Source organism: Xenopus laevis, chromosome 7S (genome assembly GCF_017654675.1).
Source record: "Xenopus laevis strain J_2021 chromosome 7S, Xenopus_laevis_v10.1, whole genome shotgun sequence".
NCBI classification, from domain to species: Eukaryota; Metazoa; Chordata; class Amphibia; order Anura; family Pipidae; genus Xenopus; species Xenopus laevis.
Window position 1 is genome coordinate 21,972,035 of NC_054384.1, and position 24,019 is coordinate 21,996,053.

The following is a 24,019-nucleotide window of genomic DNA, read 5'->3' on the forward strand; positions in this document are numbered from 1 at the left end:
GTTCCGCCACTGTCTCTATGTGTCCCCTAGCCACCCAGACATCATACAGTACATTACCCAGAGTCAGTATTGAATGTTTAAGTAGGCACCATTCATTTCATTAATTTGTCATGTGCATTATTCTGTAACCACAAATACAATTCACAGAATGGGTTCTGTACATGCATTGACTAAAAACTTCAGTGTAATAAATAAGAATATCATTATAATATACATAAGATCGTCATTGTACAGATTTTAACCTCTCTTTTGTATTTTTTACTTGGATCTACTAATCCAAACATCCAATACCTTTTCACTAAAGCATGAGAGGGCTACATAGGTATGCAGGTAGGTTATGAATCTGAATAATAGTATGGATGGATAGATCCCTGTACTTCTGATCGTGCCAGCACACTCTTTATAAATTCCCATCCTGTGCATTTGCTGCCGAGTAGTGATGGGCGAATCTCTCCCGTTTAGTGAAAAATCGTGAAATTCTACAGTTTTCACGAAAAAATCGTGAAATTCGAACGTTTCCACGAAAAAATAGAGCAATTCAAACGTTTTCACTAAAAAAATCAAGCAATTCGAACCTTTTCATTAAAAAAATTGTTTTCACTAGTGATGGGCAAATTTATTCGCCATGGCGAATTTGCCGCCAGTGAAATTTTTTTTCTACATTTTTCGGGGAATTCGCGAATTTGTCGGCGAATCGAAACGGCGCAAATTCGCCCATCACTAGTTTTCACGAAAAAATCAAGCAATTCGAACCTTTTCACGAAAAAATCGAGAAATTAGAACGTTTTTACGAAAAAATTGTGAAAATCGGAAATTGACAACGGGAATTCGACACAAATTCGTGCCAGGCGAATTTATTCGCCCATCACTACTGCCTAGTGATGCAAAATAATCTTCAGTTTTGCATTCCGGGGCCCCGCCGGCACGCATAGGGACTCCTGCGCTCACCATTCCTCCCGCTGCCCCGCTGAGATGCGAGCGTGTCACTTTAAAGAAATAGAAAAAAATATTATCTGTTCTTTTTTTATTGTATTCACTGTTCAACTGCATCCTTGTGAGCATAAAACAAGTGGTACATTATTTTGCTTTTCAGCACACAACAGAAAACATAATAAGAGCTTTTGTTTGCGAATCCGCTGGTTATATTTACGCAAAGTTGAAACCAATTTTTATCTGTCTGTATAATAAGAGCTTTATATTACAAATTGTCAGTATTCAAAATGTATCATTAATAAAAAGGAGTACTTATTGAATTGCTGTATTCTTATAACATGTACTTTACATTAACTGCTGCAAAATGTACTTTTTCACTGTGCCCAAATCTGCGGCTGCAAATTAGGTTAAGTGCCCTTCTTCCCCATTGCATCCAGGTCTGTGACTCATACCCTTTTGTCAAGAGCTTCAGGAATTAACAAGTCAGTTTCCCTGCTCTTTGTTAAAAATTTCCTTTTGATTGATGGCTACAAAGGAAAAGCACAGAAATCCATGGTGTCAATGGGCACTGATAAAATGGATAAGTCGTACACCACAGATGCCACATAAACCACTTTGAAGGACATGCTTTTTTTGAATGGACCCATATAAATTGACATTTCATTATGTGTGCTTTGATATCCAAGGTTGCTCTGAAGAAGAACGTTTCAGGTAAAAATAAATGGATCACTGATAACAGTGCCAGTCTGATTATAGAGAATGAGTTTATTTAATCAATATATGCTCATGCTTAGGGTCACAGACCCTAAGAAACAAGACGTTGGATTTGTTGCTGCCAAAATGCAGGACTAATTTGTGTGGAACCATGGAAGGTTTCCATTGGTGATGGCAGGCGACTTGCTCTCTATTAATGAATGGTACAGGATGGCTACTAGTTGCACCGGTAGATGTGTGGAAGCTGGTGTGTGACTGATCTGACAGATCTCGTTCTGACTGTTATTGCATGACTGTAATTAATGTTTTATGAAATGTTCCACCTTAGTCTTGTGAAGGTAATAGGTGTTTGCAGCATCCAAAAACCTTTTACCTTTTAAGCTCCTCATTATGGGAATCTCCCTTAGAGTACTTTTAAAGCAAAGAATTCTAATTTTTAAAAGTGATTTCCTTTCCTTCTCTGTTCTTGTACTTGATGATAGCTAAGCTGTATGAATGATGGTGGAGGCAAAACAAACCTATTGGGTTTATTTGACCTCAAAATAATTTAGCAGAAATAAGGTATGGGGCGATCCAAATTAGCGAAAGATCCCTTACCCGGGTCCCAAACATTTTGGATATTAGATCCTATGAATGTGGTCAGCACTCCGTTTGTGAAGTTTGCCTCGGGTGCACGGTAAACCGTTTATATTATTATTATTATTACTAAATGGACCAGCAACACTGAGATATCTTGTGAAATGTGTACAGTATTAAACATTACATTTCAGTCCACACAAGGCCTTTTTTTAGTAATACAAGTATGGGATCCATTATCTGGAAAATCATTATCCAGAAAGCTCCGAATTACAGAAAGGCTGTCGCCCATAGACTCCATTTAATCCAAACAATCCAAAATTTTCAAACCGATTCCCTCTTTCTCTGTAATAATAAAACAGTAACTTGAACTTGATCCAAACTAAGATATAATTAATCCTTATTGGTAGCTAAACCAGCCTATTGGGTTTACGTAGTGTCAAATGGTTTTCTAGTAGACTTAGGGTATGAGGATCCAAATTACGGAAAGATCCGTTATCCAGAAAACCCCAGGTCCCGAGCATTCTGGATAACAGGTCCCCCATACCTGTATGTATGTATGTATGTATGTATGTATGTATATATATATATATATATATATATATATATATATTGTGACCTGCCACTCGCTTGCACATGTACTTTATGGGGTAATTAGCGTTTGGCAGGTAAGCGTAGGATTTTGAGCTTGGAGACAGGGACACAGAGGCTTTGGACAAAACACAGGTTTATTAAGCACTGGGCATGACTTGCAGATCCATTCTTCTCCACAATAACTGTCACCAACACAGCAGCTTTGTTTATTAAAACATTTAACTGTAAATCCCTTAAACATATGTAGGGGCCCCTACGGGTTAATCTGCCCTGCAGCTTTAAGGCCCCCACCTTTTTCTTAGAGTGATCTGCCAGGAGAGGTGTGACAGCTTCCTGCTACACTGCACTATAGTGTGTGTAGGGAGTGGCCACTTCCTCTTTGGCCTCTGGATGCTGATCCAGCTGGATGTGCTCAGAGGGGCTGAGTACAGAAGGCCCAGAAGAAGGCATGTGTCCAAGTCGGGGACCAGGAAACCCCGTGAATGAGGAAAAGATATACTAGGGCAGACTTGTCATAGTCTCTCTAGGAGAGAAAGGCAGAGAGGTGAGAGAGAAAGAGCAGCTGAAGCTCCAACAAGGATTTGCAGTAAGGGAGTAGCTTCCCAGAGGCTCTGTGTGTTGCCTCCAGTCAGGGACCTCAGTGAAGAGGGACTGTAGGGTACAAGCTGCTTTCCTGACAACTTCCAGGAGGGAATGTGTGTGAATTCTGCAAATGCCTAATGGAGGCCTTTCCTCTGTGAGAAATGCCTAATGCCTGCAGCTCTGTGTGAGTAAATGTGCTATTGCCTCAGCTCCTGTGTGAGTACTAAACCTGTGGTCACTTGCCTCGTGCATAGTTAAATAAACCGTTTTCTGTTTTACTGCAAGAACCTCCTGGCGCCCATCTTTTGTTGTATGCACAGTAGCCTGGGGGATGTAGTTGCACTACACCATAGAGGGAAAACTTCCACATGGGGAAGGCCCTGACCCTGTTGTGTAAGTCGCAGTGTAACACATGCTTCTACTGCTAGCTGGACAGTTTAACTATTTGTGTGCTATGCAGCCCAAATAGGTGTTACACATACATATTTCTAACCACCCATAATGCTATTCGTAAACCAGTACATAAACAAATACATAAACCATTGCTGGTTGCATTTAACCACATAAAATGTAACATCCTGATTTCGAACCTGAGGCTAGTTCCCAACAAACCCATATACGGTGGCACCTAACCGGGCCTAGCCCCCAAGGCCTATGCGACATTTGAACTACCTCCTTCCATTTTCTTTTCCCCTTTTTGGCTGCCCATAGTGCAGCCCCTTGTTCACCATACCCCTGGGCGGGAAGGGCGGGAGCTGTTTCTACCTTGAGGTAAAATGTCTGCCCCTCATTTCAGCCCCTCCTTATTATACCCTCTGTCGCCCCTCCTCCTTTTACCGTTTCTCACACTACAACCACCATAATCCACCACTACTACCATGGGGCCCTATTTGTCCCCCAGTCATGGCCCTGACTCTTAACCCTTCGGCCTCATTTCCCAGGGGCCCCTTTCCCAACAAAAGGCAGCAGAAGACAGTTCAGTAACTTCAATTCAAAGCATTCAGGTACATTCAGGGTACAGTTCAGCAACTTAAATTGAAAACATTTAGGGTTTCTCACCCTCTGGTCTCTCAGAGCATTCAGGCTTCTCACTCAGCTCTGTTGGCTTCCCCTCCTGGGACACAGACGCCCTAGTCTTTGCAACACTCTTACTGACAGCAAGACATTTTCTGCCAGGCACTGTCTCTCCCAGCAGTACCACACTTCACTCCACTCTAGGAGGTGTCCAGAGAGCTCTACACTGTGGTAAAACGGCCCTTTTACCTTTCCTAGGTAGCTCTTCTCTCAGCTGTCACTTAAGGGAGGGAATATTAACCTTACCTGTGCTGGGTATCTCTCTGCAACACATATCATGCAACTTAAATGCACTATTTTCAGGGCACTTTCCTGCAAGACTTGTAACGCCCACAAACAAGCCCGACGTAGGTATGCTCCGCAAGGGGGGCCTGCGACTGGGGAGGGGGGCCCTTGGGGGTTGCAGAGGCCCTAATGTGGCAGCCCCGGTGGGTCCTAACCCCCCAGTCCGACCCTGTTATGTGTATATATATATATATATATATATATCTTTTCAGACCACTTGTTGATCATATATTTAACTGCATATCTGATTTAAAATGTTTTATTGATACTGACACCTCTAAAATAATGACATCTCAGAATGTCTGTGAGCACCAAGCACTACCGATAGATGCACAATGCACAGGAGCAAGTCTGTATGTGACAGACTGGAGAACACAGAGAAGAAAAAGATTAGGCAAAAGGGTGAAGACTGTACAAGTGTTTATAATCTACACAGCCTAGTGAGAAATCTAATTTTGCTGTTAGATTAAAAGAGTCTGACTAAATCACTTAAAAGTAATTTTGGCCTGTGTGTCTGATATTTGGACAAGGATAGCTCATATACTGGGGCGGTCCACCAATGAGGAGAGGTGAGACACTCGCCTCAGGCGGCATCGCCCCCCTGGTTGCCAGGGGCGGCAAAAATGCCGCTCGTGGTAACTAAGAGCCGAATTTCCGTTTTTCAACCCAGAAATTCATCTCTTCTAGTGCAGAGAGTGCAATTGCGCTGCCTGCACTAGCGATGTGGACCGCCCGACCCCCTCCAGCGCTGAAAAGGTGAGTGCCGTGGGGAGGGCGCAAAAGGAAGGTCGCCTCAGGCAGCAAAATGGCCAGGATCACCCCTGCTATATCTATTGGGGTGGGTTTGAAAATACCGTTGGGAGAGGATCTCATCAGCCTGTTGATATAGTCCTCTCTAGGTGGGTCTATATACACCTCTGTTATGATCTGCTCATTGCACTGGGGGCCCAATGATCACATGGCACATGGGTGTCAAAATCATGCAAAGATCTGCTTATTAGGCAAACTTGACCAGAATAACTTCTGTAAGCAACCAAAAGGGGATGCTAGACCGGCCAGTGACCTAATTTTATTCAAGTATGGGGATCATTAACTTGCTCAGAACTCCATGGAACTCAGTTACTCCTAAAAGGAAGGGAGAAAGACTCACAGTAGATGTTTGGGGGACTTGTCACAAGTAAAATACATCACGGGGACTAGCCCTTTAAAAATGTAGAATCTGCATTCCTGATATTAAAGTACCAGTGCTATAGATTTTATCACTTTTTTCATCTCTTTTGCGCTTCGTGTTGTGTGTTTACTGTCAACGTGCGGCAAAAATCAAACAGGGCCAGCTCAGAAGAGGTTTAATCTGTCCATGTCAGACAGTGTTTAGCCTAGATCTAGCACCAAGCTTTATAATTAAAGGGGATGGAAATACAGATGGAAATATACATTAATTACACATTAATTAAAGTCAGTTGTTACTGAAAGAAGTATCTGTCTATCCTTTGCTATCCTTTGATCTGATGCTTCTGACTTTACAATAATGCAATATGAACCAGCTCATTAACAGACTTGTGAAGGAGAACGCAGAATTGCCTCCTTATATAATTGTTTGATGAGACTGACAACATGTACCTTTCAACTGAAATTATATTTACAGAGCACTGAAAAAAATTAATGTATATTTGAAAGCTGCTTACAATTACTTTTTCTTTCAGTGGGCAAAAATATATTTTTTGTGTTTAAATTCCCTTTAAGTGTATAAATACAAAAGACTAGATAATGGAGGTACTGACTATTATAATTCTTTATTCAAACAATCATGGTAAAATCTATGACTCAGCATTCCGGCTGCAATGTACATTTAATCAAGGTAATATGAATTCTCCATATAAGAATCTATTTTTCATTTCCTTTATATTTGTTATATTAAGAGATCCTTTAATTATTTGCTGTTGTACCGTTCTCCCCAGCTTGTGCTCTTAGTGCCAGACTTGCCCAACACACCGTTGTTATAAACTCTTCTGCCAAAACTTCTTTTATCTTTACATAGCTCTGTTGTGGGCCCAGTTATCAGTGGGCCTCTTGCTTCTAACCATTTAGCCTATATCATGGTCATTCCCTATTTCTTTATGGAGAAAAATGCTTAATAATGGAAGACTATAGAAAGTAGATATAAAATACTAAGAGAATAGGAGAGGAGGAATAATAGTTTGGAAAGTGGGTGCATGGTCTAAGATTTTCTGGACCATGGTTTAAGGTTTTCTGGTGGGCCTACGGTCAAAGGTTTTCTGGTGGGCCCCTGGCACCCCAGTCCGACACCATAAGTTTCCTCATAGTCTTTGCCAAAAATTCTGTAAAACTTTTCAGCATAGCTATTCCCCAGTTTTAAAAAAAATACTTAAATTGTGGGTTTAGTGGCCCTAGTTTTAAGGTTATATCACAACTTTAAGTGCACATATACCAGCAGAATTAATGCAGGCGATTATATCTGCTAATATCGGTCCTTTAGACCGATTCTGTAGCTTATCTGCCCATGTGTGAGGGCTTCTGATGGTCCCCCCAATCGATATCAGACCAAAAATAGGACTGATATAGATCAGGCAGGTCTGATTTTTCCTGCGATCGAGGACCGCATAGACTAGTTGATGCAGGGGTGCTTCGCCAATGAGGCAAGTTGAGGATGTCGCCTCAGGCGGCAGCACCCCACTAGGTACGAGGGGCAGCAAAAATGCTGCTCCTGGTACTTTAAAAGCGAATTTCTGGGGGAGGGGGGGCAGCTCTCTAAACCCAAGTAACTACTATAATCGCTAACCTCCAACCCTGGACCAGCACTCGTCTTCTTTAAAGGGGGGGGTTTACCTTTAAGTTAACTTTTAGTGGTGATCTCTGAGATTACAATTAGTATTATTATTGTTAGTTTTTGTATTTTATCTTTTTATTCAGGCCCCTCCTATTCATATCTCCATTCAATTCACTGCTTGGTAAACAGGGTAACCAAGACACTCACATCCAGATAGCTGCTGAGATTCCAAACTGGCGAGCTAAATAACTAAAAAAACAAAATAAATGTCAATTGTTGCTTAAATGTAATTAAAAGGCGACCAACCCCAATAATAAACATTCTGCTATCTCACTACCTGCTCCTGTATCCCTGCGCTAATTTGGGTGCATGCATAAACAGAACAGAACATCCTTGGTGATTACTGTACTGCACATGAGCATGGCTTTATTTGTTACAGAGGACACCTGGGAGCAAGCAGCAACATGGGTGTAGCACTTTTCACAATAAAGTAACCAGGTCCAGTGCAGTTTTTAAATTAGCATTTACAGTTCCAGAAAGGTGCCTAACAAACTGGCACAAACAAGTCATTGTGGATTTAGGCTCCTTTAAAGGATACATCAACCCTGAACTAAAAAAAACCCTACCCCTCTACCCTACGTATACGCCTTCCCTCCTCCCCCCAATGCCCCTAACTTTTTACTTACCCCTCGGTGCAGATTCAGGGATCGCAGTTCACGGCAGCCATCTTCCGGCTCTTCAGTAATCTGAGACTGAGATTGGCGAAGTGGTGCATGCGCAGTTGGAGCAATTCGATGAAATGGACAGAAATTCCAGAAGCGCCAGAAGATGGCTGCCGTGAACTGCGATCCCTGAATCTGCACCAAGGGGTAAGTAAAAAGTTAGGGGCATTTCCTGGGGGGGGCAGCTAGGCTTGGGGGGAGGGGGTCTAAGTAGGGTAAGGGGGGTAGGGTTTTTTTTTTAGTAAAGAGTTGAATTCTCCTTTAAAAAGAATTTAATTAGTGGGTTGCTCCTCTACCACTTACTCTTTGCAATTGGATCCAGCAGAGCAGAGAACATAAGATTCTGCTATCAATTGCAATGACATTTCCTAATAACCAATGAAAGGATTTTATTCATATACAGGTACGGGACCTGTTATCCAGAATGCTCGGGACCTGTGGCTTTCTGGATAATGGATCTTTCCGTAATTTGGATCTTCATACCTTAAGTCTACTAGAGAATCATTTCAACATTAAATAAACCCAATAGGCTGGTTCTGCTTCCAATTAGGATTAATTATAACTTAGTTGGGATCAAGTACAAGCTACTGTTTTATTATTGCAGAGAAAAAGGAAACCATTTTTAAAAATTTGGAATATTTGGATAAAATGGAGTCTATGGGAGATTGGCCATTGGTAATTTGGAGCTTTCTGGATAACAGGTTTCCAGATAACGGATCCCATAACTGTACAGTATATATAATGAACATTTTTGGTTTGAGGACCCCTTGTACCTCCTGTATATTCCATCCTCTGACAGGTATACCTGTATATATTATGCAAAGATACCAATAGTACCCACTTACCTTTATCCCTTTATCATTTTTCCCCAGAAATTGCTCCGTTGCCAACCCCCCCCCCCTTTATTGAGCCACTGCTTTTAGGTTTCCAAGAGGAGCCACTAAGGTTACAGAACGAACCAGTCCAGTGATTCAATCCACAGGTTACAAATCATAGAGTCGCTTCTTATATACCCTAAGAGCATTTCATGAATTTCAATGAGAAACTCTGAAATGGCACACAGTTAATTATATCATTAATATGTATTAGGTATTTGAGTCTCTGTCCCTTAATGATGCATAATTACATTCAAGTCATTATTTAATACAGGATCACCGTGATTGTTGCTCCAAAATAGATTATAATACAGTGAAACATCATGATTTTTGTCTTAAAGAATGTCAAAATAATTTTGCCTAATTAAAGAAAACCTAATTCTAGGAAACTTTGCAATATACATTCATAACAAATGTTCTATGATTTTTAAGTTATTAGAATATGTATTGCTATTGAAAGCAGTGTTTGTCCCTTTGTAGTCTCTGCCCTGGTGGCTTTTGAAACAATGTAACACAAGGCAAGGCACTGACAGACCTGTCTTGCTGGGGTAGATCGGCTTTTGCAACATTGTTTAAAAAGTAACAACCAAGAGTTAAGCAATTGCTGCTTTCAACGGTAATTACAACCACAAATAACTTTTAAAGCACCACATTTTTTTTAATAAAGTCATAATTGGAAAGTTGCTTATAATTGTGCTTTCTTTTATTAGGCAAAAAAATCTTTTTTTGGGTTAACATGTCCTTTAATCTATAACCCCTAATCTATAACCCCTAATTATATATCAGAACATAAAAATCCAACACTTGTTTTTGCAGTATTAGCATAGACTTTAAAACTCCTGCATCACCTGGCAGTTTTTTAGACATTAGACTACTGATAAATATTGCCAATGTGCTTTCTATCTGTCTATCTATCTATCTATCTATCTATCTATCTATCTATCTATCTATCTATCTATCTATCTATCTATCTATCTATCATCTATCTATCTATCATCTATCTATCTATCTCTCTATTATCTATCTAGCAATCATCTATCTATCATCAATCTGTCTGTCTATCTATCTCTCTATCATCTATCTATCCAATGATGTATCTATATATATCTATCAATCATCTATCTAAATGTATTATCTTTCATCTATCTATCCCTTTCTTTCTCTTATTGTATACAGAGGTATTTCAAAGACTACATTTACACATGAAAGCAAGCAACTGGAAAGCTAAAATGACAGAGAAAATAAAATGCTGTTGAATTAGTTAGGACTTACTTTTTCTTGTGTAGCGGAAGAGAGATGTGCGAGTGTAAGCGTGTCCGTTTAGTACAGACTGTTTAGTGTGCTGCTGTACTCATAAGGATCTCTTTGGAACTGTGTGTGCACCGATGACATAAATGTGGGAGGCTGCTTAATCTGAGAGGTGCCCTGGCAAGGCTCTACCTTAGAGTAGATAAAAAATCCTCATGCTTTCTCTTGCCTGCCGAGAAGCAGTGACTGCAGTGTCTGCTGGACACATGTATTGACTGTTTTATTCATTGGAATCTCTTACAGTATATAACAGTTTACAGGAAATATGTTAAAAGAATCTTTACCATAAGGAATAGGAATACCCCCAACACAACTTAAAAAAAGGAGTTTTAATGAATGATATCACATATTCAGGATCATTTAAGATTGCATGGCAGATCATAAGGGCAAATATCTGCATGGCAGATCATAAGGGTGGGACTGTGCTAGACAAAACATCATTCAATAAAATATGTTCCTACTTATGCTAGTCTACACTCAAACAAATTGCCAGTTATACCTGCTTTCCAGAATAGGCACAGCCAACCTTTTGGCCAACAGGTACCTAAAGTCTTCTCTTCTTGTTTTTTATGCCCAGTGGTGGAACTACTGGTGGTGCAACTGCACCAGGGCCTGCACCCCCTCAGGACCGCCATTAAAATCGATTTTGGAGGGGGGCTCAGCTGTACAGTCTGCACCCAAGCCCCGCGGGTGGTAGTTACGTTACTGGTTATGCAAACAGGTGAATCTACTCAGCCAGCTGAAACAAAACCCATTATTAACGCTATACACTCTGACATGCCCACAGCGCCATGGTCAATTAAAATAGATAAACTGGATCTAGTTTACACACCCAATAGCTAAAAGACACTTTTACCGTAACTAACAATCATATCCTAGATTTTACCAGCTTGAAGCAGAAATAATTGATTATTGGTTGCTTATTGTTGGCTCTTGTGTTTGAAACTATGTACCTCTATCTCCAGATTTCTCCATTATTGCCTTATATGCACTTTGGATTTATTTTCATGTTTTCCTTGGATTCTTTTTTTTCCTATAGTAGAGATTGCAAAATGTGCTGATGTTTTCTAGACATAAAAGTAACTGATGAGCAGTGTTAAGGTGGCCATAGACGTAACAATTACGATCTTTCTTGGAAAAGATCTTTCCAAGAAAGATTGTTCGTTTCAATACACACGTGTAGAGCTGAATCGTCAGATATACAGGTAGATATACGGGAAGAAACAATAGAATTCTACCTGTATCTGACGATTCAGCACTAACAGTGGGCGATGTTTGGGTCCCTTCAAAGGCACCCGATCAAAATTTTCCATCCAGCCCGATCGACGAGCCGACCTATATCCAAGTCTTCTGCCGATATCGGTTGGCTCTTTTTCCACCATACACGCAACGAATATCGGACGAAAATTTGTTTTGTACGATATTATCTGTGCGTCTATGGCCACCTTTAGACTGGCCCACATAGGTACCAGAAAATTTCAGTTGGTCCTCCTGCTCACCCAGCCATGTGAACTTCTATGCTTATATTATGGTCATTAACCATTCCACTATGAGACAAAAGAAAGAGTAATTGGCAAGAAGGATAGAGGCTAGTATGTAGAAAGAGGAAAGGAGAGTGGAGAAGATGGAAAATAATGTGGAACAAGGGCTTGTTGTATACAGTTGGCTGGTAGGCCCCTGGCACCCAAGTTAAATCCTGTGAATGATTGTTGTGTCTCCACTTTGACACACATTTTAATCTCATGTGCTTTTTAGGGTGCCACCCATAGGCATTTGCCATATCAGAGTTTGTTTATTAAGGTGACCCCGAGAGAGAACCATATCCTTGTCCTCCCCTGCCTGCTTGAAAGACTGTCCTATCAAAGTGAGTTAAGGGGAAAAGGCTGACACATGGGTAGGGGAGTAAGAAAAGGAAGAATTTCCTTATGGAGAGATTGGCTTGTGGGGAAGCGAAAGAGAAAGGAACATTTGTTATACAGGGAAAGGGGGAGAAGTTACATAGGGAAATAAAGAAAGAAAGAATGGCACATGAGAAGAGAATGGTTGATATGAAAGTGAGGAAGGGAGATAAAAAAGTTGGGAAGGAGTAAAAATATTTGTACATATGAATAAGAATTTACCCCAAGCAGCCACTGGGTCTGCTGTGCCTATTTTTTTCACCCATGGCAGAGAAAGAGACTGTAAATAAATTTGGCCAGTAAATGAAAAGTTGTATAAAGTTTAAATGGTCAAGAGCCTGTGATTCACTATGTAGGATGTATTATTGGTTGGCTGCCAGTGCCAGAGGTACTATCAGAGTAAGTGAAACAAAGGATAGACACTGATATGTCAGAGTAAGACTGCAGTGCCAGTTAAATCGTTTATACAATAAATAGCAACGCAAATATGGTAAGCAGGGAAAGCAGATCAGCTGTTAAACTGCATGAGAAATCCCCCCATAATTGATTTGCCCACTGGGATCCAATATGTGACAAAACAGACTAGTGATGAGCGACTGTAACCCATTTTGCTTTGCCCACAATTTAAGAAAACAGCAAAATATTCCCCAAATACATTGAAGTCAAAGGGCAGTTTTTCATGCAACAATTTTAAAACAGCACAACAATTTTTAACCCATACATTTTTTTTAACTAAACAGGGTCCTTTTTCCTCACAAAATAATTCACTCATCTCATCCCTAATGCAGAGTATTCTTTCTTTACTGATATTTATACATATGATTTCGAGCTGCATTATTAGTTAACCAATAGCCAGCATTACAGCAGTGCTAACTACTTATCACCTCAAGGGCGCTGTCCTACACAATCATATCTAAAAGCCTCTCCAGCTATGGGTGTGTGTACTATCTATAACACTGCAGCAGCAGAAGAAAAGGTCAGACCTGAATCGTTCGGTGCCAGTAACACTAGGCAACATATTAATGATTGTCTAGTGCTGCAACACCATGTAGCTGGCACATAAGCTGGTGCTGGGGGACGAGGAAAATATGACAGAAACCCCATAAAGTGAAAATATTTATTTTGGATTTCTGCTGCAATTGGCTGCTACATTACTATTTGCAACCTGTCAATCAACAATATCACCCAACTGATATAAGTCTAAAGAAATGTACATTTACCATAAACGTTAACAATAATATATGGTTACACTTTGGTCAGTGTTAAGTCAAATGGATATTTAATAGTTGCATTAACCTAGCAGGACTGTGAACAGCAGCTCAGTATGGTTCTCTGCACAGGACCCATGGTATTCTCTCCACCCATTACAAATCTGTGTTATTAGAGGTAATGGGACTGGTTTCCTTTATTCATGGTGGGCTCATGGCAGCTCCCACGCAAACAAATGGCTTCCCATGCACACAAAAAGCGAAGTAAACTGACTTTCATGTATGAATCTGATTCTGGAATTGGACTGGACAAATATAATGTAAGAGAAATCTGATGAACTAACAGCAATAGGGAAAGTACGGGGGCTCTGTAAATAATCACAGTACCTGCTGGTTAAAAGGGAAATTTATCCTAAAACCCCATTTGAGGCCATATTATATATCATACCCAATGTACATGGAAACACCTAATTAGAGTCGGTTGTATCTATAACTGACTTTAGAGATATTTACCTGGAACTGTGCTGCAATGGTATCTTCCAGCCTGTGCCCAGGTTGATAGACAGTATGTACCTGGCTCTGCAATGGTATCTTCCAGCCTGTGCCCAGGTTGATAGACAGTATGTACCTGGCTCTGCAATGGTATCTTCCAGCCTGTGCCCAGGTTGATAGACAGTATGTACCTGGCTCTGCAATGGTATCTTCCAGCCTGTGCCCAGGTTGATGTACAGTATATACCTGGCTCTGCAATGGTATCTTCCAGCCTGTCCCCAGGTGATGATGTCATTAAGGGGCACCTGCCGCAGGGCATGAGACCTCAACCGTTGGGAAAAGACAGTTGGTGAGAAGACTTCAGAGAGAGAAGAAGAAGAAGGAGAGAGACCCACCCATCTGATTTAGAAAATGAAGAGGAGCCATCCGAATTTTGGTGATTTGAGTCCCACGCACAAGGAGAAGAAGAGAAGACGTGGAAGAACAGAAGACAAAGAAGCAAAATCAAAGAAGAAAGAATGCAAGAGGCAGAGGAGTTCAGAAAAGCAGCAAAAGCCAGATGAGTGCTGCAGGGAGGAGAAACGCAAACGGCAAGAGAGTGATGAAGGTAAAAATGGCTTAAAAATGGCTAAATGTCAAAAAGGAGTGGCCCATGTGATTGCTGGCTGCTCATAATTTACTGGCGTGCCAGTTGATTAGGGCTTAGTAACTAATATAGTTGCTAAATGGCACAAGTGCAATTGCCAATGGCAACCAGTTAGCCAGCAGCTTGGGATAGTGTACTGCAACCTGAAAGCAAAGATGTAATTTGTTTCTAAGGGTAACTTGCACTGGTGTAATTTAGCAACTATCCCCCATATGCAATAAAGGACACACATTTTGCCCAGGTGCAGTATCCCATGACAGCCAATCCGATGTTTTTGTTTTATCAAGTAACCACTAAATATTTCCTACTGATTGCTATGGACAGGTCCGGACTAAGAAATAAAATAAGCCCTGGCATTTCAGGTACACAGAGGCCCATTCAGCCCACACAGAGGCCAAAACAGCCCCCACCAGCCCACTAAATCCTGACTTTATATGGGACTTTATAGCAGCCCCTCTGGCATTTGCCAGAACCCACAGATTGCCAGTCCGGGCCTGGCTATGGATGACTAGAACCTGAACCAGCTTTGCTCACTTTGTAAAAAATCCAAAAATAAATATCTGGGCATCTGCATTTGATGTAAAACCATCCCTGTTATCTGTCTTTAATGTCCTCTAAATTACTGGTGAAGAGCAATCAGGTTCCCTTACAAACAACCTCAACCTTGTACTTAATTCCTCCAATTGTTTTACCAGTGCTTCTATATGCGGTACTGCAGAAAACCCTAGAAATTTTGGAAACCAGAATTTAATAAATAAATTATCATAAAAATGCGCCTTTTAGGTCATTTGATAATGATTGTGGGGCTCTCTCTATTTTTTCTTCTCTCTCTGATGTCCAACTGTCCAACTGCTCTTCTCACCAACTGTCATTTCCCAACGGTTGAGGTCTCTTGCCTGATCTCTTTTCTATTAGGGATTACAAAGGTCATGTGTTTTTGGTGCATTAAGTGCAGTATATGAGAGCAGAAAGACATGGAAATAGATACAGGCATGGCACCTGTTATCCAGAATGCTCGGGACCTGGGGTTTTCCGAATAACGGATCTTTCCATAATTTGGGTCTTCATGCCTTATGTCTACTAGAAATTCATTTAAAAATTAAATAAACCCAATAGGCTGATTTTGCTTCCAATAAGGATTAGTTATATTTTAGTTGGGATCAAGTACAAGCTACAGTTTTTTTATTACAGAGAAAAAGGAAATCATTTTTAAAAATTTGGATTATTTGGATAAAATGGAGTCTATGGGAGACAGCCATTCCGTAATTCGGAGCTTTCTGGATATTGGGTTTCCGGATAAGGGATCCTATACCTGTATAATGCAATGTAATATTTAACTGTGTCTAGAAAATTCTAGTAGCATTCTATTAACTATTATTCCATGAGTTGTAAATAAAATCTCTTTTCCCCACTAGGAGCAGCTGGACCCGTGAATAAACAAGCTCAACCTCCAAGGCCGAACCCGCTCAGTATCTCCAGCTACAATTTCTACTCCAAGCTGGGGGCAGGAGGATTTGCCAATGTGAGTGGTGATTTGTTCCCATAAGCTGCAGATCTTTTTTGTAGGGTTTAAATCCTAAAGATGGTAGTTTGCTTCCTATTTCCAATCATGTGAAAAAAACAGAATACAAATATGAGTAATGTTCCATCTTAGTGCTCTAGTAACACTGAAATGTATACACTGACTCTTTTCTTGTCTTTCTCAGGTTACGCTGGCAAAGTTAGGAGTCAAGGGGTCATACGTGGCTGTAAAATCCATAAAGAAAACAGCACAGACCACGGATGACAGTCTTCTAACTGAGGCAAATTTGCTTAAGATCGCCAGAGACAGCCCTTTCCTCTGCCAAGGCTATGCTGCTTTTCAAACCCAGGTACAACACTGGCTCCATATTGTCATTTAGTTTGTAATATGTTCCTCTGTGTCCCCTAGATGATAGCTCTAGTCATACATCTGATCCCCTTACATAATGTCCCACATGTAAGAGATTAAAAGCAGAGATTAAAAGCAGGATGCCATATATTCATATTATATATTTTATTATTTTGGTGCATCATGTACAGGAATGGGTATTTTTTACTGGTGAATATAAGGATTTATTGCCAGTGTCAGAGTGGGGTGCCTAGGGCCCACCAGGAAACCTGATTTCAAGGGCCCGCATCCCCATGGTACCAACATTTTTGGTGAAATGAACTGGGTCAGATTCACTAATCACTACAGTGAAACTTGGTTTTAGGAGGTAAAAAACAATATTTTTGTCTGCTTATCCCCCACCTCATTAACCGTTTGGACTGATTTTTTTAAGTAACATTTTTTTTTTTTTTAAATATAAAGAATGGCACAGCGGCAAGTTCATCTATAAATACCCCCAGACCTCACAAAAAGATGGAACAGCAAGTTCATGTATTTTTAGATTTTAGTATGTACAGAGGGATATTCTGTAATTGTTTTTCATTTTTTATTATTTGTGGTTTTTGAGTTGCTTAGCTTTTTATTCAGCAGCTCTCCAATTTGCAATGTCAGAAGTCTGGTTGCTATGGTCCAAATTACCCTAGCAACCATGCACGATGCAAAACCATGCAAAACATGATTTGAATACGAGACTGGAATATGAATAGGAGAGGCCTGAATAGAAAGATGAGTAATGAAAAGTAGCAATAGCAATGAATGTGTAGCCTTAGAGAGCATTTGATTTTTAGATGAAAAAGGTAAAAGGATGAAAGGTAGAAAGAGGGAAATACTTCAAAATCATAAAAAAAATAAGTAATGAAGACCAACTGAAAAGTTACATACTAAACAGTAAACATACTAAAAGTTACCATAAAGATGAACCACCTCTTTAACGCTACATTCTACAAAGCTCTTCTATAACCACAAGGATATAATATATAAAAAGGAGCAGATCCACACAGATTTATACTTCAATATGTACTTTACTGAAACAACATGTTTCAACAAACTTCAAAATTACCTGACAAGGCCACTATATTGAGAAGCTTGGAATTCTGGACGCTCACAACCCTGGACCATGTGCATTACATGATCACTGATGATGGGCAGTGAGTGAACATTACCATCTCAGAGGTTGGGAGGCGGGGTGGGGCCATCCAGGCCAGGGCCTCTGCAGCCAATTAGTAATGAGGCCGAGGCGGAGCAATCAAGGGTTTGTGCAGACAATTAATAATGTTGCATTGAGCACTCCCTCCAGTGCTGTAAAATCCTTCCTGGGCCTCCTCTCTCCCTGCCCCCCAGTGGAGTGATGCGGAGCATAACGGATTGGCTGGCTCTGGGACCTGAGGAAGCTACCAATGTAATTAGAGGGCCTAGGACCCGCCAATGCCGGGGCCCATTGGGTTTTTTCACGGTGCCCCGGCAGGCCAGTCCAACCCTGTCTATTGCCCTGTCCTATTTTACTGCATACCTTTGAGCTACATTGTAATAAATGAGTACTACCCTATGTTGTAAGTGTTTTGCCATTTCTTTATGTCCCTCACTCTTTCCATTTGTCTGTGTAACCAGCGGCATGCCTTCTTTGTCATGGAGTTTCTGAGCGGGGGCAGCCTAGAGGATGAGCTGAAGGATCAAGGGACACTGCCCATAGAGAGAGTACGGTAAGTATTACATGGTACCGGTATAATATCACTAATAAATAGCTTTATACCTATACATGTACTGTATACCTATGGAATAATACAACATGTACATGTTGACACTAGAGAGCTTTTAAATTCAGTAGTAAATTATTTCTAATTTTCTTACAAGAAAGAGAACATTACAGGATAATCGTCATGGAATTAACAAATTTTTCCCTGTTTATAGGTTCCATTCAGCAGAGATAATATGTGGCCTGCAATTTCTACATGGCAAAGGCATTATCCATCGGTCAGTATAGATTTCTTCATTCATGTAACATTGTACAGGTATGGGACCTGTTATCCAGAATGCTCGGGACCTGGGGTTTTCTGGATAACTGATCTTTCCGTAATTTGGGTCTTCATGCCTTAAGTCTACTAGAAATTAATTTAAACATTAAATAAACCCAATAGGCTGGTTTTGCATCCAATAAGGATTAATTATATCTTAGTTGGGATCAAGTACATGGTACTGTTTTATTATTACAGAGAAAAAGGAAATCATTTTTAAACATTTGGATTATTTGTCTATGGGAGACAGCCATTCCGTAATTTGGAGCTTTCTGGATATCGGTTTCCGGATAAGGGATCCTATACCTGTACAGTAGATGCTGCACACAGGTTGGGCTGCAGCCTTCATCTTTTTTTCTCTCAATTCCTTTTATCTTATAAATATTACAGGGACATCAAACCCATGAACATCCTACTAGACCATCAAGGACATGCTAAAATTTCAGATTTCGGCCTGGCAGAGGAGAACATCTTCCCAGGAGACACCACCACCGGCTGGGCCGGAACCCTGGAATATATGGCGCCGGAGGTGAGCTATGCCATTACAGCAGAAATCTAGTAAGACAAAAAGTATAGGAGAATGTGCCCGGGGCAGCAAATCAGTATATAAAATCCAACCTTTCAAAAACATTGAGGCACTCTTTTCTTAATAGACAAGGAAATAGCAGTACACTTTTAGGTACCCCCAGTGAAATAAATTGTTATTCTTTTCCCCAGACCAGTGTTCCTGTTTGCAAAATATTACAGGGACCTTTCTTTATAAGAGCCAGGCTGCCACATTACCTTTATTTCCCAAGGTACCTTAACATATGGAACCCCCACATTGTATCACCCTCTCCTTGTCCTATAAAAGCCACATTTGTATTTATACTGGCACTTATTTTGTATCTGTGAATATTCACTTTCACAGACTATATTTATTACAGGCATATGAAATGGCAAATTACAATGAAAAGAGTGGTAAAATGCCAAGAAGAAATACACTGTAGGTACTTGTACATAATGGGCCAGCGGAGCGAATCAGCTTCAAATCCAAATCCAACTGCATCAAATGACTTTAATTACATAAAGTAATCAGCTTTACACAGAGTAACCCACATTGTACCAGGCATCACCTATGTTATCTGACATGGTTTCTTGTACCTGTAGCTGAGTTGTACCCATACAGGACTGACTGGGTTCTGACAAGTGTGACTGTTCTGATCCAAGCTAGAGAATTTTGCAGCCTGTGATTTTTTTTTCTTTTTTAAGATTCTGCATAAAGGAACATATACTGCAGCAGTGGACTGGTGGTCGTTGGGCATCACCATCTGCGACATGGCCACCGGCAAGTTGCCATTTAACAACAGCGGCAACACCAAGGAGCTGATTCATTCCATAAAATACAAGGAACCCAAGATACCTAATGGACTGGATGGATATCTGAAACATCTTCTGTACAAGGTAAGTAGTAAGAGTGGTATAGTATTATTGTATCATTCACAGATATATTTCTGCTGCTTTAGTGATGTTTAAATTATTGTTCATTAATCCTTTAGCTTCTAAAAAGGAAGCCAAAACGTCGCCTTGGACTGCGAGGAGACATCAGATGGCACTCATTTTATCAATCCATCAACTGGGTGGCGCTGGAAAAGAAAGAATTACAACCACCTTTCCAGCCCAGAGCTGTAAGTACATGGTTGGGGAATACAAATTAGAAATCATTTTTGGCCTGGGTAAATAGAATTAACTAGTGATATTGTCAAATCAGAATGTAGCAGGTTTCGTTTGTGGAACATTTGTTAAAGGAAAACTGTACCCCCCCAAACAACGTAGGTCTCTTTAAAAAGATATTGCATGAAACAGCTCATGTGTAAAACCCTGCTTCATATAAATAAACCATTTTCATAATAATATACTTTTTTAGTAGTATGTGCCATAGGGTAATCATAAATAGAAAATTGCCATTTTAAAAAATAAGGGCTGCCCCCGGTGATTGTACGATTCACTGTGCACACAAACATACCAAACAAACCATACTTGTTAGGTCACATGAGCCAATTAACAGACAGAGTTCTGTCTTTTGCTTCCCATATTTCTTCCTGCTGCAGTAAGAGTTGTAGTATTTCTGGTCAGGTGATCTCAGGCAGCACAGAGACCATCCTGAAATGGTGGTCCAAGGCAAGAGATGTAAAAGGGCAATATTTACTTAAATATATATTACAGTTTGGTAAGATTATTTAATATGTCACTAAATATGATATAAACTTTCTGTTGCTTAAATATTCATTTTGGAGGTAAAGTTTTCCTTTAAAGTATTAAACACACAAGTCTCCATACTCTCACAGCCATGACAGCCCATGCAAAAACTATTACACATAAGGAAGATGTCTCTGCAAAGGCAAATAATATGGCACTTTAATATTTAAAGACTCTTTAAGTCCATTGTGATCTTTAGTCTATATATTTGTGAAATACATGGAAAACTGAAACACAAATTCCTATTTTTACAGAATTAAAACCCGCCATATGGCCCTCTAAAAGCAAATACATTAAGCAAACCCTTTTTTGCAATAGATTTTGTATCATGTTGAATAAAATAATTTTTTCCTTTTCATGCAGCCAGCAGCTAATCTATTCCGGCCGTATGATGGGAAGCCGCCGCTGTCATTCCTCAAAGAGGATGAAGCCACTTCAGAAGAAAGAAACATCATTCCCGGCTTCTCATTTTTAAGTTCCACCTGGCTGGAGTAAGTATAAAGGCACGTGTGTCACCCAACCAATAACAACAGTGTGATATTCCATCTAGTGCAGGTACAAAACATCAGTGGGTTTATCTGTGGAATTCAAGATCATCTCCACCTGCTGCACAAAGGCCGTATCTTCCTTTGTAAATCCTGTTTGTAAGATCAGCTCCACCTTCACCTGGAATTCCATCGCCCAAGGTATGAAACTGCTTGGTAACATCAGGCACTGGAAGCAGGAGGGGCAGTCGCTCATCTGGTACATCAGGTAAGTATCAGGTGGGTATATTTATGTGAGTGAATGTGTGAGTGAACGTGAGATATGAAAGGATAAGGGTGTAACAGAAGGCAAAGCAGAGTCTAACATCACAGCCTGCTTTGTCTTCCTGCACATCATGTCTATAGATCCTATACCCTATTAGTTATGTTAATAGTTTTATAGTTTTACCAGGGCAAGGGTTTTTTCCCATCTGAAGTAAGATGGGGTTTTTTTTACCTTGTCCTATTTAGTTGTAGTTAAATGAGCAAAGGGTGGGACTTCATAGACACGTGCAGTTAAAGCCTCGTTTGTTGTCTTTGTTTGTCACGTTTGTCCTGTTGTGTGAGGCGTTACACCCGGCGTGCCGGTAACAAGGTTGAAGCCTTGACGTGGCGTTACTGCTCACATGTATAAACATGTGCTAATTCAACCAGTGGTGTGACTGTGAGTGAAGTGATGTTTCATTGGTACAATTTGGTTCTCTTTGTTGTGGAACAGATTAATTTAAATACAAATTGTCTTTGTAATTCGGACCACTAAATGGAGCCTAATGCAACAAGCAGGAGAACACCACTGTGATAGTCCTGAGTGTCTTGTTCAGAAGCTGCAACACTGGTCATTGTGATATGTTCAGGGGCCCCTGCTAAATGTAAATCACAGTTTTATTAATTTCCAAACCAGTTTCCCAATATTCCACACCTGAGGAAGGCGGAGGAGCCCCCGAAACGTTGTGTGGAGATCGCAATGAAGCACTGAAAATATTAGCACAATTGCGACGTGAGTGCATTCCGATTTTTCCATAATTCCTATTGAACCTATAGTAACATCATTTAACAAGTGAGCATATCTGCTGCAGGAAAAACACGGGTGGTGAATGAAATGAACGGAGCTCACCCTTCTTTGTGGCGTCTCGGCCGCAGCTCTCGCGATACTCCGGCAACTCCAAGCCGGCGTCTACAAGGCAAAATCTGTGTATCGCTAATCAGCGCTGGCCCGTCCACATCAAGACTCGCCACACTTATTCATAGAAAAGCGGCTTTATTCAACTTGCATAAGTGATAACAGGCAGTGGGTGGTGCGAACTAACGCGTTTCGTGCCCTCTCTATTGGCACTTCATCAGAGCATATCTGCTGCCCTGCAACTATAGTCACCAGACTCCTGGCACCTGTGCCTTCTTTTACAATGCCTTGGGTCTTTCTGTGAACAGGTCTGGTTTCTCTATATGCCTGAACTCTATGTGTTTTCTGCTAAGCCCTGACACATTTGGGGGCTTTGATCTGGCACTGTCCTGCAGAAATCAGAAATTGGTACCACTGAGAGTACGGTAAGACTGTAGCATCTCCTCTCCTGTCCCTGTTGCCTACCCAAGGAAAACACTCATCCTGGCAGATAGAGATTTCTCTCTTGCTCTTTAGGGGTTCTACATATATAGGGCATGCTGTAAGGTAATTAAGTCTCTCTCTAGTCTAACCTATATTATGTGTCTAGCATACACTTTAGTGGGAGCAGTAGCCGTGGTGTAGAATTGCCAACTAACCCCTTTAAAAGTAGATAACATACAGTATTAAATGTATGTGTAATTAAAAATTAATTTACACACATGCTACATAAATTTACTCAAACTTGTTAGGGTGCATTCACAATGCAATGTGCAAAAATAAAAGGCAGGAATCTGGAATTTTTTGCATACTGCTTGAGCTGTCCCTATATCTTGTCCATCATTCAGATGCTCACCACAATGAAGTCTTAATTAGCCAAACAGACTGTTTAGCTAAAATGCGTCATGTTTTAAAGTCATATCTGTCAAGTTTTATAGGGAGATGACGAATGAAAAGCTAGACAATATATGGGAATAAAAATATCTATAATATTTGTTCCTTCCTTCTGTAGTAAGCTTTATAAAGGTGTTAACGTTGACTTGCAGTATTACATTATGAGCTGGTGGTTTTCTACTAGAGACCCCTGGCAGTAGCGACAAGAACCATCACTGCTGTGTGAGCCACTGTGATAACCTTACAAATAACATAAGGAAAGGTATTTTTATGTGTACTTTCCCTTGCAGCAGAGAGAAACATAGTCGTGTGAGTTAAACTGAAAGTCACGGTATTCTGTTTCTGCCCATATTGGTGTCAGATTTTGGCTTATCAATTATTTTTTTAAAGGGATGAGCTGAGAAATGTCAGACTGATAAGAATATGTACTGCTGGCCAGGCGTTTCATATCTCCTTCTTTCTTTCGGTCAAAAGAAAATGATTGCTCACAACTGTAGGAAAATAACTTCAGGGTCTCTTTTCAGATGAGATTGTAACGAAATTATACTGCGAAAAGAACGAAAAGTAAGAAAAGCCTGCAAGGTGAACTCTGATGCTGTGACTCTGCACAGATGGGTAAGTAAAAAGTTAGGGGCATTTCCCGGGGGG

General features: G+C 40.5%; 2 protein-coding genes across 2 annotated transcripts in view; one reads left to right on the top strand and one right to left on the bottom strand.

Moving 5' to 3' along the window:
* LOC121396218 (neurotensin receptor type 1-like) overlaps window positions 1–10,494 on the bottom strand; it is a 32,838-nt gene extending 22,344 nt beyond the window's left edge. The window contains exon 1 of the mRNA XM_041570961.1: window positions 10,416–10,494. The gene's annotated coding sequence lies outside the window, so the exon portion shown is untranslated. The remainder of the gene's footprint in view (window positions 1–10,415) is intronic.
* A 3,966-nt stretch (window positions 10,495–14,460) lies between these two features.
* Window positions 14,461–22,927, top strand: LOC121396393 (protein kinase C delta type-like). Its single transcript, XM_041571260.1, has 11 exons — window positions 14,461–14,656; window positions 16,111–16,217; window positions 16,402–16,566; window positions 18,213–18,304; window positions 18,513–18,575; window positions 19,007–19,145; window positions 19,868–20,059; window positions 20,155–20,283; window positions 21,218–21,345; window positions 21,509–21,607; window positions 22,852–22,927. The coding sequence occupies exons 1-11, from the start codon at window positions 14,461–14,463 to the stop codon at window positions 22,925–22,927; spliced, it is 1,386 nt and encodes a 461-aa protein (XP_041427194.1).
* Window positions 22,928–24,019: the final 1,092 nt, after the last annotated feature.

Coding starts and splice junctions, on each gene's coding strand:
- LOC121396393 (XM_041571260.1), top strand. CDS start 14,461: ATGAAGAGGAGCCATCCGAATTTTGGTGATTTGAGTCCCACGCACAAG. Junction 16,218..16,401: donor GGGCAGGAGGATTTGCCAAT/GTGAGTGGTGAT, acceptor TGTCTTTCTCAG/GTTACGCTGGCAAAGTTAGG. Junction 20,284..21,217: donor CACCTTTCCAGCCCAGAGCT/GTAAGTACATGG, acceptor CTTTTCATGCAG/CCAGCAGCTAATCTATTCCG.